At 40.9% G+C, this 15,432-nt stretch overlaps 1 protein-coding gene across 3 annotated transcripts in view; it reads right to left on the bottom strand.

The window, feature by feature from the left end:
* The window catches only part of LOC110501528 (pre-mRNA-processing factor 40 homolog A), a 34,546-nt gene that overhangs the window by 9,966 nt on the left and 9,148 nt on the right, over positions 1-15,432 (bottom strand). For all 3 annotated transcript variants that reach the window (XM_021579172.2, XM_021579171.2, XM_036958896.1), the window contains 12 exons: positions 14,141-14,159; positions 14,009-14,031; positions 13,871-13,912; positions 13,501-13,611; positions 12,713-12,833; positions 12,447-12,471; positions 6,170-6,391; positions 5,571-5,676; positions 1,968-2,032; positions 1,693-1,857; positions 469-577; positions 96-246 (listed from right to left, as the gene is read on the bottom strand). In XM_021579172.2, coding sequence (XP_021434847.2) covers positions 96-246; positions 469-577; positions 1,693-1,857; positions 1,968-2,032; positions 5,571-5,676; positions 6,170-6,391; positions 12,447-12,471; positions 12,713-12,833; positions 13,501-13,611; positions 13,871-13,912; positions 14,009-14,031; positions 14,141-14,159 — 1,159 coding nt within the window. The remainder of the gene's footprint in view (positions 1-95; positions 247-468; positions 578-1,692; positions 1,858-1,967; positions 2,033-5,570; positions 5,677-6,169; positions 6,392-12,446; positions 12,472-12,712; positions 12,834-13,500; positions 13,612-13,870; positions 13,913-14,008; positions 14,032-14,140; positions 14,160-15,432) is intronic.

The raw sequence follows: 15,432 nt of genomic DNA, 5'->3' as shown, positions 1-15,432 counted from the left end.
AGCACTATAGAGGGCAGCTCAGAAGTAGTGCCCCATGTAGGGAATAGGGTGCCATTTGGGACGCAACCCAGTATGAATGACAGCGTGCTGCGTACTCTGGAGCTCCTCGTCCTCTGCGAAGGTGGGGTTGTCCAGCAGGTACTGCTGGGCCTCGGACCAGGTGGTGCGGTAGGTCACGTTGGCCATGTTGTCCAGGATGTTCTTCAGCGCCTCCCAGTTCCTCTTCCTCAGCTGCTTGGCTTGCTCCTGTACCACACACACACACACAGGACAAGGATGGAACAGACGTTAGTTAGGCGGCGGTCCACACACTGACAGAATGGTAGGGTTGTCAAATTTCAGGTACTGCAATTTTGCAACGCTACATAATATCCTTATAGTAGTACTATGTTCTTCAGACAGCAAAGGTCCTGTAGTGGACTATATAGGGAATAGGATGCCGTTTGAGAGGCAGCCAGTAACACGGACCTTCTCCTTCTTGGCCAGGTAGAATAGGACATCTTCATAGATCTCCAGTCGGTCTCTCTCTGGGACGGTGCTCCACACGTCCAGCTCTGCAAACATCTGCTCTGCTTTCCTGGTTCACACACACACACAATCACGGTCATGAACAAAGATGACATGCATGACAAACATGGTTGTGAAAATCCCCAAATTCCCAGAATCAGGAGGGAATAGGTTGGGGAAAAAATTTGAAAAACACTTTTTTATAATCGGGAATTCAAATGACCATTCCACAAGGGGGCAGCATTACACAAGCTATAATCATCACTTCTGATCTTGCCCAGCTCAAAGCACTGCTGCGATTGCACATGGTCCAAGAAAGACTAGTTCACTTTCAACTTTAACATGAGAAGAAACGTGTTTAAAATACCTCATGACGTAAGTAAACCAAATCAATTACATGATCTCCATTCTAGCAGCAAGGCCAGCGGATAAGTAGTATTTCTAGAATGAGTGCATTCTAAAACAATAAAAATCAACAGACAACCTTGATGTCACACGCCCCCCCCCCTCACAGCTGTTCATTCTAGGCCAGCCCAGCACACAAACAACATGGAGTCGCCACGACAACAGTGGCCTCCAAACTGGCTGGTTGTCAAGGTCACCAGCCGATCACTTTCCCTTGAGCCATGTCAGTGACTTTTACAGTTCACACCCAGACAAAGAGGGACACACACACACACAGAGACAGGGAGACTGCATGGTAATGAATGTGGTGGATTCAAATGCAGGGGAAGTCAAAATCCTAAAATCTATCTGATAAAGCAACGTTTCATTTTAGGGTTGGGGTAAGTTCATAAACCAATCTGCCTGTGATTTATTCAGGATGTGTACTTTTAGTGTATACTCATCCGCAAACAATACATCTGGTATGGCTAGATATGGAATATGGACTGACCACAAACACTAGACCATAGAGAGGTCGATGATTAAGTGGGGGCATATTGTCGGTGCTCCGGTGACACATGAGCCAGTAACTCACTTGGATCACGTCTGCGTGGTGTCATTGATTATCTCAATAGTGCCACATATTGGCAACTCCAGGAACCACATATCAGTGACAGAAACGAAGACATAAAGACTGAGGCTTAAACAGCAGCCTATTCTTACTGGCCCTAGTGCACTATATTATTAAGGAATTGGGTGGCATTTGGGATACATCTTGACTACGCCAAGAAAGGCACTTACTTGTATCTGGTGGTAGATGTCATTTTCTCGTGATTCTCCAAAAATCTCTGATACGTTTCCTTGGACTCCTTGTATTTGAGTCTGGCCTCCTCCTTCTCCTCTTTCTCTGTCTGCACCTTGTAAGCATTGAAGGCCTGCTTTTTCTCACTTAATTTGGGCAGGGCACTTCATTGTGGAGGGAAGAAAAAAATTAATGTCAAACAGTTGGTTAGAAAAGTAATTGAATATTCATGTACGACATAAACATAATCAGAAATGCAAAGCTGGGTGGGTACCTGTAGCGTGGGTCATTGATGATCATTTTCATGGCTTGTTCCCAAGACGCATTGGATGAAACGCCCTGAAATTTTAAAAAGAGGATATTGAGCGTTAAGAGTTGACACTCAAATCACCTCAGCTGTACAATCTGCGTTACAGCTCATATGTAGCAAAGCTGTGTATGAGGGCAGCTTATGTCACCATCAACAGCAAACAATACATTGTGCTGGGAGTAGCCTATGTATTAAATGTATGCACTCATGTACCAGACCTGGGTTCAAATACTGTTTCAAATATCTCAATTACTTTAAAATATATTCAAAGGAAGTATTCAAATATATTTTATTTAAAAAGACAGGTAGTCTTTCAATGTAGGCATTTCATCATTGTACTTGTGACATTACAACTAGTTAAATATATCTGGAAATATACTTGTAAGTATGACAGTATTTTCAAATACCTGGGTTAAATGTATGTATTTGTACTTGAGTCAGTGTATTTGGTTTTTACAAATAACCATTCAAATAAAAAGTACTTGTTTTGGGCTGTGTTTTAAAAACCAGATACTCAAATATACACTGCTCAAAAATATAAAGGGAACACTTAAACAACACAATGCAACTCCAAGTCAATCACACTTCTGTGAAATCAAACTGTCCACTTAGGAAACAACACTGATTGACAAGAAATTTCACAAGCTGTTGTGCAAATGGAATAGACAACAGGTGGAAATTATAGGCAATTAGCAAGACACCCCCAATAAAGGAGTGGTTCTCTGCAGGTGATAACCACAGACCACTTCTCAGTTCCTATGCTTCCTGGCTGATGTTTTGGTCACTTTTGAATGCTGGCGGTGCTTTCACTCTAGTGGTAGCATGAGACGGAGTCTACAACCCACACAAGTGGCTCAGGTAGTGCAGCTCATCCAGGATGGCACATCAATACGAGCTGTGGCAAGAAGGTTTGCTGTGTCTGTCAGCGTAGTGTCCAGAGCATGGAGGCGCTACCAGGAGACAGGCCAGTACATCAGGAGACGTGGAGGAGGCCGTAGGAGGGCAACAACCCAGCAGCAGGACCGCTACCTCCGCCTTTGTGCAAGGAGGATCAGGAGGAGCACTGCCAGAGCCCTGCAAAATGACCTCCAGCAGGCCACAAATGTGCATGTGTCTGCTCAAACGGTCAGAAACAGACTCCATGAGGGTGGTATGAGGGCCCGACGTCCACAGGTGGGGGTTGTGCTTACAGCCCAACACCGTGCAGGACGTTTGGCATTTGCCAGAGAACACCAAGATTGGCAAATTCGCCACTGGCGCCCCTGTGCTCTTCACAGATGAAAGCAGGTTCACACTGAGCACATGTGACAGTCTGGAGACGCCATGGAGAACGTTCTGCTGCCTGAAACATCCTCCAGCATGACCGGTTTGGTGGTGGGTCAGTCATGGTGTGGGGTGGCATTTCTTTGGGGGGCCGCACAGCCCTCCATGTGCTCGCCAGAGGTAGCCTGACTGCCATTAGGTACCGAGATGAGATCCTCAGACCCCTTGTGAGACCATATGCTGGTGCGGTTGGCCCTGGCTTCCTCCTAATGCAAGACAATGCTAGACCTCATGTGGCTGGAGTGTGTCAGCAGTTCCTGCAAGAGGAAGGCATTGATGCTATGAACTGGCCCACTCGTTCCCCAGACCTGAATCCAATTGAGCACATCTGGGACATCATGTCTCGCTCCATCCACCAACGCCACATTGCACCACAGACTGTCCAGGAGTTGGCGGATGCTTTAGTCCAGGTCTGGGAGGAGATCCCTCAGGAGCCATCCGCCACCTCATCAGGAGCATGCCCAGGCGTTGTAGGGAGGTCATACAGGCACGTGGAGGCCACACACACTACTGAGCCTCATTTTGACTTGTTTTAAGGACATTACATCAGTCTGTAGCGTGGTTTTCCACTTTAATTTTGAGTGCGACTCCAAATCCAGACCTCCATGGGTTGATAAATTTGATTTCCATTGAGAAGTGTGATTTTGTTGTCAGCACATTCAACTATGTAAAGAAAAAAGTATTTAATAAGAATATTTCATTCATTCAGATCTAGGATGTGTTATTTTAGTGTTCCCTTTATTTTTTGGAGCAGTGTATATGTATTTGAACCCAGTTCTGCTATTTATGGGAACATGTATGCATGTAGCCTATTTAAAAGATGTAACTTGGTGCTGAGATTATCTGGCTTGTTCCAGCCAAGGCCATACATTTTCTTCAAGCTGCAATATGGAACTTTTGGGCCAAATTCACATAGAAATCTGAGTCAGATCTCTCATTGAAACCAAGTCTAAGAAGCGATAGGTCTGTTCTGTGTGATATATCTATGATTCCAGTTCTTAAGTTGTTTTTTTATAGTCTTTCACTTTTATACACCATCTTCAAACATCTAAAGATACAATATTTCTGTTATGGAATATATTTCGGTGGTTTAGATGGTACAATGATTTTCTATACTATACTTGCTTGTTTTGTCATATAAACTGAAATTACAATTTTAGTAACCAGGAAATGGCAGAGCGATTTCTGCATAGTCCATCTTTAATTACTAATGGATGCAGGGTTAAGAGGGGTTGAGTACCAATAATTTAAAGAAATGCCAGAGAGAGATAGCTTACGTAAGTGGCCTTTTTGCCTGCCTTTCTCCAGTAGAGCGACTCATTCATCCATTATGAACAGATGATTTCTGGGCATGCATTTGCCTTGTCACAGTCCATGTCCCAAATGGCACCCTGTTCCCTACAAAGTGCACTTGTCAAAAGTAGCGCACTCTACAGGGAACAGGCTGCTATTTGAGACACAACCAGAGTTATTCTAACCCAGTGGAGCATGCCACTCTCCGCTGTCTTAATCCAGGCCCGTGCCTTCATCCAATAACGCTAATCATAAAGACGGAGTCATTAAGATCTCGCAGGGAAACGGTGAAAGCAATCTCAGAGGAGAGCTTTGTGCGCCAAATTAAAAAGACCTAAATATAGCTGTGCTGAGCCACCTCCTCGGTCAAAAACAACATATCCACTGCCACAGCAACAGGAGGCGCGGTGAGGATTAGCAATCATGCTAAAACCTGAGAGTGCTCACGATGAGGCGAGATGGATTCAGTCCAGGAGGGCCATATTGGTAAACAATCTTTAGGTGGAGTCCTTACAGCACTACGAGCACCTTATCATCAAACCGGATTAATGTGGTTCTCAGACAAAAGTGTGTGGTTGAGGTTCATTTTGTTGGCTAGCTAGGAGAGCTGCAACCGACTCAGTGGCCGTGTGGTTAGTGTCTGCCCTGAGATTGGAAGGTTGTGAGTTCAATCCCTGGCCAAGTCAAACCAAAAGACTCATTAAGCACTCAGCATTAAGGAGATCGACTAGTGTCCTGTACAAGTACAACCCCTGGACATCAAGCTGCCTCACGCTACAGAAACAGGAGCTAGGCTCCTGCCCTATGAGGCGTTCCAGCTTGCACAAGCTTCATTGACACACTTTGCCTTTATGAGCGAGATGTAATGTTCAGATTGTAAATTCCAATAATCATTGGGATGACACATGCAGGAGTCCCAACTGAGCAGCAGGAGAGTTAAGGAATCCTCACCTTCTCCTTCAGGAGCTCTTTAAAGGCCTGCTTGGCCTCTTCTTTCGTGTTCCACTTGTACGTTTTCTTCACCAGCTCTGGCCTCTCATCCTTTGAAGCGTCATTACTAAAAGGAGAGAGAGAAAGGAAGAAAAATATGAATACTGTCCTCAGATAAAAACGGCACCAAGGTTTTTGGTAGTCCGATGGTGTGTGTTCTTTTTTTAGAGACACATTTTTCTGGGTATTTTGAAGTTTTATTGGCAGATATAGATTAAAATATGAAATTGGGAGATAGGGAAAAGGTAAAGGGAAAATTTACAGAAAGTGAATGGTTGAACAGCACATACCGTCAGTGCCAGGGGCTGGTCAAGTGGTAGTGTGCCACCCATGGACCACATATTTCCCCATACCACTAGACCAGCCCCTGGCACTGACGGCATGTGTTCTGATAATATAGGTCGCCCCACTGACAGGAGAAACTGATGTTTACCATAGGTTTGTACATTAGGGTCGGTGCCTTTACTACATTTGAGTGAGATTCCTGGTGAGTTCATTGTAAAGCCCATGTTGCGGGCTTCTCTATTCTATCTGGGGGGAAAATGGGATGTCTGTAGTACCTGGCTGGGGCCTCCATGCTGACCGCTTCTTCTGTGGAGTTCACAGGCGCCTCAGCGCTGACCTCCGCTACATGCATGGGCACCTGGGACATCTGTTCCTCCAAAACTGTTGTAATCGGCATCATGACCGGCATTTCCATCATCATGGTTGCCATGACAGCAGCACTGTCAGGCTGAAGGGTGGGGGCGATTACAGCGCAAGGAGCGCCTACCTCCGATGTCCTGCAATCAGTTACGTTAGTGATGGAGGACCTTGATAGTGCATTCCCCATGATGCTTTTAATTATAACAGGAGTGCCTTTTCAAATGTCACAATAATTAGGCCATTCCATTCTAATAGAACTATAAATAACAGATCAAAAGGAAATGTTTTTGATCATTTGATTAAGTTAATGTGTTCCATCATCTACAAAGATATTTTTTATTTGAGGTAATATAAAGGTAAAATGGCTTTGGCAATAAAGTCTTTAGAGTAGGGTTGGGCGGTATCCAGATGTTCATACCGTTCCTGTACCACACCGGGTAGATGGTATTACAGGCAGTGCACACAAGGGGCGCTATTTCCATCCCTCCCCAAAAAAACTATGAAGGCAGCAGGGATCTTGATCCAGAGGGGGATTGACCGTCTCTGCTGTAACCAAGAAGTTTGATCTTGCAAGTTAACCACTTAACTAGCAAGCCCTGAGTTGGAGATCATTTATTTGGCACATAGCTTATAGTTAGTTACAAGTTCTGGGGCGGGCGGGAGGACGGAGGGGTCAAGTCGCGGGAAGGACGCAATATTAGGACTGTAGTGACACACATTGGTTATGATTTAGTGCTTAGACTAAGCTGTATGTAATTATTCTAATTTACATAGTTAGAAAAGCAATAAACAACATTATTAAATCACTGTTAAGAATAAACACTAGTTATGTTGTTTTCCTTGGTAAAAGAAAGTTGCGCTCAGTCACACAGAGTACACAACAGCGGTCCAGAGCAGAGCTCCCAGCCTAACTCACTGAAGATGCCATCGGAGGAAACGATGACCCACCTAGAATGGTGGAGAGGAAATGAGGATCGCTTTCCAGTCATGGCCAACGTCGCCCATAATACATATGCAGCTGTGCAACAAGCACTCCGTCTGAACGCGTTTTCAGTACAGCAGGAAATATTGTCACTCTACTCCCAAGTCTATAGGTAGGCCTAAGACAGGGTGTAAAAAAAAATTTAAATTAAAATAAAATAAAATAAAAAAATTATAATTTGGAGTCACTTAGAAATGTCCTTGTTTTTGAAAGAAAAGCACATTGTTATAAATTAAAATAACATAACATTGATCAGAAATACAGTGTAGACATTGTTAATGTTGTAAATGACTATTCTAGTGGGAAATGGCAGATTTTTTATGGATTATTTACATAGGCATACAGAGGTCCATTATCAGCAACCATCACTCCTGTGTTCCAACAGCACGTTGTGTTAGCTAATCCAAGTTGATCATTTTAAAAGGCTAATTGATCATTAGAAAAATGAAAAATGTTTTGCAATTATGTTAGCACAGCTGAAACTGTTGTCCTGGTTAAAGAAGCAATAAAACTGGCCTTCTTTAGACTAGATGAGTATCTGGAGCATCAGCATTTGTGGGTTCGATAACAGGCTCAAAATGGCCAGAAACAAAGAACTTTCTTCTGAAACTCGTCAGTCTATTCTTGTTCTGAGAAATTAAGGCTTTTCCATGCGAGAAATTGCCAAGAAACTGAAGATCTCGTACAACGCTGTGTACTACTCCCTTCACAGAACAGCACAAACTGGCTCTACCAGAATAGAAAGAGTGGGAGGCCCCGGTGCACAACTGAGCAAGAGGACAAGTCCTCAACTGGCAGCTTCATTAAATAGTACCTGCAAAACACCAGTCTCAATGTCAACAGTGAAGAGGTGACTCCGGGATGCTGTCCTTTGATATTCTATAGTCATTTACAACATTAACAATGTCCACACTGTATTTCTGATCAATTTGATGTTTTTTTTAAATTTATGGACAAAAAAAGGCTTTTCTTTCAAAAACAACATTTCTAAGTGACCTCACATTTTTGAACGGTGGTATAAATGGTTACTCATTGTACTTTTAATTCAGTTTTAATTATAGCCTATTTTTAACCTCTACGGGATCGGTGTTCTTATACCGGGATGGTTGAGCTAAAGTGTGCTGATGTGATTAGCATGATAGTTGTAAGTAACAGGAAACTTTCCAGGTCATAGACATGTCTTATGTGGGCAAAAGGCTTACATTCTTGTTAATCTAACTGTGCTGCCCAATTTACAGTAAAAAATTGCTAATGTTAGAGGAGAGTGCACAATAACAAGACACTTATCACAGCAACTGGTTTGATACATTCACCTCCTTAGGTAAATAATGTACTTACATTCAGCAATCTTGCTCTGATTTGTCATCCTGAGGGTCCCAGAGATAAAAATGTAGCATAGTTGTTTTTCATAAAATCCACTTTTAAATTCAAATGTAGGGAACTGGGTTCTACAGTTTGAACCCCTGCTGTCTCTGGCTCCACACCCACCCCGCCCAGCCATCTAGATGTGTGAAAGTTAGTGTATAAGCTAATGATCCATCATGTATGACATTCCTGGGAGTGTGTAAACTTAATTTTTTGTATTACCATATCATTTCTTATGTTCTCTATAGTTATGTACTTGAAAGTGTATCAATTCGGCATATTTGGGCAGACTTGATACAAAATATTGTCCAGTATTACAATGCTTCACTGGATCAATGTTAAACTTTGCAAACTGCCTCCATCTAGCAGCAAAAATCTAAATTGCGACCTAAACTGCAATATCATATTATGGCCTTTCTCTTGCATTTCAAAGATACAAATAAAAAATGTAATAAATATATTATCTTTTACCAGATCTATTGCGTTATATTCTCCTACATTACGTTCACATTTCCACAAACTTCAAAGTGTTTCCTTTCAAATGGTATCAAGAATATTTGCTTCAGATCCTGAGCTACAGGCAGTTAGATTTGGATATGTCATTTTAGGGGAAAATTGAGGGTCAGATGATTAAGAGGTTTAAATCCAGACTTATTTGCACTGTTAGGTTATTTTCTTACATACAGTGCCTTGCGAAAGTATTCGGCCCCCTTGAACTTTGCGACCTTTTGCCACATTTCAGGCTTCAAACAAAGATATAAAACTGTATTTTTTTGTGAAGAATCAACAACAAGTGGGACACAATCATGAAGTGGAACGACATTTATTGGATATTTCAAACTTTTTTAACAAATCAAACTGAAAAATTGGGCGTGCAAAATTATTCAGCCCCCTTAAATTAATACTTTGTAGCGCCACCTTTTGCTGCGATTACAACTGTAAGTCGCTTGGGGTATGTCTATCAGTTTTGCACATCGAGAGACTGACATTTTTTCCCATTCCTCCTTGCAAAACAGCTCGAGCTCAGTGAGGTTGGATGGAGAGCATTTGTGAACAGCAGTTTTCAGTTCTTTCCACAGATTCTCGATTGGATTCAGGTCTGGACTTTGACTTGGCCATTCTAACACCTGGATATGTTTATTTTTGAACCATTCTATTTTGCTTTATGTTTTGGATCATTGTCTTGTTGGAAGACAAATCTCCGTCCCAGTCTCAGGTCTTTTGCAGACTCCATCAGGTTCTTCCAGAATGGTCCTGTATTTGGCTCCATCCATCTTCCCATCAATTTTAACCATCTTCCCTGTCCCTGCTGAAGAAAATCAGGCCCAAACCATGATGCTGCCACCACCATGTTTGAAAGTGGGGATGGTGTGTTCAGCTGTGTTGCTTTTACGCCAAACATAACGTTTTGCATTGTTGCCAAAAAGTTCAATTTTGGTTTAATCTGACCAGAACACCTTCTTCCACATGTTTGGTGTGTCTCCCAGGTGGCTTGTGGCAAACTTTAAACGACACTTTTTATGGATATCTTTAAGAAATGGCTTACTTCTTGCCACTCTTCCATAAAGGCCAGATTTGTGCAATATACAACTGATTGTTGTCCTATGGACAGAGTCTCCCACCTCAGCTGTAGATCTCTGCAGTTCATCCAGAGTGATCATGGGCCTCTTGGCTGCATCTCTGATCAGTCTTCTCCTTGTATGAGCTGAAAGTTTAGAGGGACGGCCAGGTCTTGGTAGATTTGCAGTGGTCTGATATTCCTTCCATTTCAATATTATCGCTTGCACAGTGCTCCTTGGGATGTTTAAAGCTTGGGAAATCTTTTTGTATCCAAATCCGGCTTTAAACTTCTTCACAACAGTATCTCGGACCTGCCTGGTGTGTTCCTTGTTCTTCATGATGCTCTCTGCGCTTTTAACGGACCTCTGAGACTATCACAGTGCAGGTGCATTTATACGGAGACTTGATTACACACAGGTGGATTGTATTTATCATCATTAGTCATTTAGGTCAACATTGGATCATTCAGAGATCCTCACTGAACTTCTGGAGAGAGTTTGCTGCACTGAAAGTAAAGGGGCTGAATAATTTTGCACGCCCAATTTTTCAGTTTTTGATTTGTTAAAAAAGTTTGAAATATCCAATAAATGTCGTTCCACTTCATGATTGTGTCCCACTTGTTGATTCTTCACAAAAAAGTACAGTTTTATATCTATGTTTGAAGCCTGAAATGTGGCAAAAGGTCGCAAAGTTCAAGGGGGCCGAATACTTTCGCAAGGCACTGTACATTACTTTAGGATTTTTACAATTTGATATAAAAAGGCATAAGGATAATGGGCTTATTCGTTTTTAGCCTAAGCCAAGTTCATTCACTTGTAAAGTTTTATAAAGTCATTTTTGTATCTGATTGATGTTGGCTTTGATATTACTGCACAATTTGTTAAGTACGCTATTGCTTGTAAGACAACTGACACAGACTCATGATTAATTTATTTTGTATTCCCGCTTATTGAAAGCTCTGCTGCAGGAGCTTATGTAATGCCTGTTGCGCAATTCAAGGACATTAACAAACACTTATGAATAAATATTTATAATATTGTCTAAGTATAACTTGTTGAAGTCAGGTGCTGCAAAGGAGGACCTAGTAAAACTGCAGTTGGCCCAGAACAAAGCGGCATGTCTTGCTCTTCAATGTTATCTGAGGGTTAATATCAATACTACGCATGCCAGTCTCTCTTGGCTAAAAGTAGAGGAGAGACTGGTCGCATCACTTCTTTTTATAAATAAATATCAATGTGTAGAAAATTCCAAACTGTTTGGATAATGAACTTACACACAGCATTGACACCCACTTACCCCACCAGGGGTCTTTTCACAGTCCCTGAATACAGGACAAATTCAATAAAAAAAAATACAGTATTATATAAACCCATGATTGCATGGAACTCCCATCTCAGATTGCTCAAGCGAACAGCAAACCTGGTTTCAAAAAACAGATAAAGCAACACCTCACAACTCCCCTATTTGACCTAGATACTGTGTGTGTGTGTGTATATATCTATTGATTTGTAGGCTGTGTGTGACGTTTGACATCTATAAAGTTCCAACCTTGAGCTGTATTATTTCATGTTTTAGGTTGTATGTGGACATCAGGAAGAGTTGCTGCTGCTATCGCAAAAGCTAATGGGGATTAGGGCTGGCCAAAATCTCATATCCCGGTATAGGTAATTTCATACCCCGATAACGATACATATCACGATATACAAATTCTGTAAATTCAATGAATAAATTGTTTATATAAAATGACCACACGTAAAGGCCTATTTCTTATTACATTTTGAATTATACTCAACAATTAAAAAGGTATTTTGCATTTGGTACCTTGGGTCGAGTGTTAGCACCAACTCACGAAACCCCCATGTCTCTGCTAAGTTTTAACCACAGCTGTTATCTCCTTCCAGCTTCACGATTCTTTGCCATGTGGTGTGCCGCGGGCAAAAGCCTCTTGCAACGTCTGAGTCGGGGGTTTGTTTTGAGCATTCAACTAATTTTTGGGGTCTCATTCGTAGACACTCTCCATACTGTTTCACATGATTCTTGCGTAGGTGTTAAGAGGTTAGTCTACCTACCACATATTTATTGAAAATGTAGGCTATGGCAAAAAAGGGAATTTTGCATGTCGGGCGCTGCCCCGACTCCATTCCGATTCAAAGGCTAAACCATCGTTTGTGACATCACAATGTTGTCACCATCGACAATGGCTGTCAATCATCATTGGTATATGATGCCATCATAATATCGCCCAACCCTACTGTAGAGTAGTTGTAACAATAAGCAGCTCTTACCCATTCTCCTCGGCTTTTATCATGGCTAAAAGAAAGGATATACACCTGTTAACAATGTCTCGCAGGAAACTTTGAGGAACACATTTCATGTCTATGAATAAATAGTGCAAAGATTAATTCATGCAAAGGGATGAGACTGATCCCATGATTACTAGTAGTTGTTTTTGTCTGACCCCCTGCTATTTACACTGGTCTAAAGGATGAGTAAATGCGATCCCTGGTCCTTCACAGTAGATTATAAAAGGATCATTAATGCACAGGCTCACCTTCCAGATCTTCAAGCTCTTTAGGTTTGGTCCACCGGGACTCCTTAGTCTGGGAGTTGTAGTAGTACGCCTTGCCATTGTCTGATTTATACTCCTTCCATGGGCATTTTGACAGCATTTGCTGCAAAGCACAAAGTAAAAATATGGCGTCTCTACCAGACCTGGGTTCAATTACTATCAGGTATTTCAATTACTTGTCAATACATTTCAAAACAAGTATTCAGATATTTGAAAATAGCATTTGAAAATACTTTCATTTTTATATATATATATATATATATATATATATATATATATATATATATATATATATATATATATATATATATATATATATATATATATATATATATATATATATATATATATATATATATATATATATATATATATATATATATATATATATATATATATTTTTTTTTTTTTTTTTAATTATTATTTTTTTTTTTATTTTTTTTACAAATAACCATTGAAATACTTGAATTGGGTTGTGTATTTGAAAATACTAAAATACACAGGCAAAAAGTATTTAAATAACAAATACACGTATTTGAACCCAGGTATGGTCTAGACACGCTCCACAAATTGTAGACGATGAAGATAGTTGGGGAGGAATAGTATTTGCGTTCCAAATCGTACCCTATTCCTTACGTAGCACAATATTTTTTTTACAAGCCTTACGGGTGCACTATGAAGGGAAGTAATGAACTATAAAGGGAACAGGATGCCATTTAGGACACATCCATAGTGTGCGGGGAGGGATGGGTACGTTTGTGAGGCCTTACTTCTGCAGGAGATTTCAAGTCATCAGGCTTCTCCCAGGAAGACTGCTTGGTCTCGGTGTTGTAGTAGTAGGTCTTCCCATCCATGGACTTGTGTTCTGTCCACACAGACTTCTGAGGATGACAACCACACGTTGCCTTCACCACGCAACAACACTTGCAACAGGTAAATGAAGGGCTCTGTGATACAAATTCTACATTTGCATGGAAAGTACTAGATTTCAAACCATTAAATCAAGCAGGTTTTCATCCCCCCCAAGAAATGTTTTCCATCTAAGGCTATAACAAAATTTAATTAAGTCTACATCTTTGCACAGAAAACAATGGGCCATCTGTGGTTAGTAAAGGCTTCCACTTAAAAATGTTCACTAACCTTCTTCGGTTGGTCATCCTGTGGCGTGCCATTTGTGGTACCCTGTTCAACATTACACATAGCAGGGTCGGTCATTTAGATACTGCTAGAGATCATTACATGAAATTAACTTATCCACAGAAATGAGGCTGTACTTACAACTGTTCCAGGCGCAGCAGTGACTGGAAAAAAAAGCAATAATTAGAATTCATAAAATCACTAAGACAACATAAAAGCTTTTTCTAAATATATATATTTTTTAAATAAAACATAGACCGATTCAAGCCTTACCAGTTGTGTCCACTCCAGGCTGCGGAAGAGAATTGTATTAGTTAACAAAAATGATGACCTGAATGTGCTTCATTAACACAACACAAGCTTGTACCCTCGAGCGTCTAACACAAAGACAAAAATCTCTGTGGTCTTGATACATCAGAGTTGACAGGTGGAAGGTTTATTTGACAGCTTGCAGCTCTTAGTGCATATAGTTAAACAGCTGGCTGCTGTCGAAAGCAACACACAGACTGAAATGTAGCTTCCATAAATCACTCAACCATTTACTGGAGGGAGAAACCTGGAGTGTAAGGATGTGATGCTCCATTTAACAAGATGTTTTAAGTGGTAAAAAAAAAGAAAGTTGTTTTTCTTTGACTTTTCTCCAATTTAAGATTGAAATGATCTTGTCCCCGAAGCACTTTGAATGTCTGAGACACAAATTGTATTCATTTGAGCTACTCCACTCCAGATAACATTCATCCAAAGCAAACTAACAGTGCCTTCAGAAAGTATTCAACCACCTTGATTTTCACACATTTTGTGTTACAGACTGAATTTAAAATGGATTCAATTAGATTGTCACTGATCTACCTCAATGTCAAAGTGGATTTCTGTTATGAGAATTTCTTACAGATTAATAAAAAATGAAAAGCTGTAATGTCTTGAGCCATTAAGTATTCAACCTCTTTGTTATGGAAAGTCTAGGTTCAGCAGTAAAAATGTACTAAACAAGTCACATAATAAGTTGCATGGTTAACTGAACCAGTATCTGGACAGAGGAGGAGAAAATGAATGACAAATCTCCTCTAGCCCAGTTAGAAACCATTCATTTTCCCATATGTTTTTTGTATTTAACCTTTATTTTGACAGGGAGTCAATGCTGAGACCATGGTCTCTTTTCCAGGAGAAGCCCTGTATAACACCACAATACACATCAAAATTAACTCAGCAAAAAAAGAAACGTCCCTTTTTCAGGACCCTGTCTTTCACAGATAATTTGTAAAAATCCACATATGTTCACAGATCATTGTAAAGGGTTTAAAACACTGTTTCCCATGCTTGTTCATTGAACCATAAACAATTAATGAACATGCACCTGTGGAACGGTCATTAAGGCAATTAAGGTCACAGTTATGAAAACTTGGGACACTAAAGAGGCCTTTCTACTGACTCTGAAAAACACCAAAAGAAAGATGCCCAGGGTCCCTGCTCATCTGCATGATGTGGCCAGGGCAATATAATGCAATGTCTGTACTGTGAAACGCCTAAGACAGCGCTACAGGGAGACAGGGCGGACAGCTGATGGT

This window comes from Oncorhynchus mykiss, chromosome 22 (genome assembly GCF_013265735.2).
Source record: "Oncorhynchus mykiss isolate Arlee chromosome 22, USDA_OmykA_1.1, whole genome shotgun sequence".
Classification (NCBI taxonomy): domain Eukaryota; kingdom Metazoa; phylum Chordata; class Actinopteri; order Salmoniformes; family Salmonidae; genus Oncorhynchus; species Oncorhynchus mykiss.
Note: the sequence above shows the minus strand (reverse complement) of the source record. Positions and strands in the feature narration are given on the sequence as shown.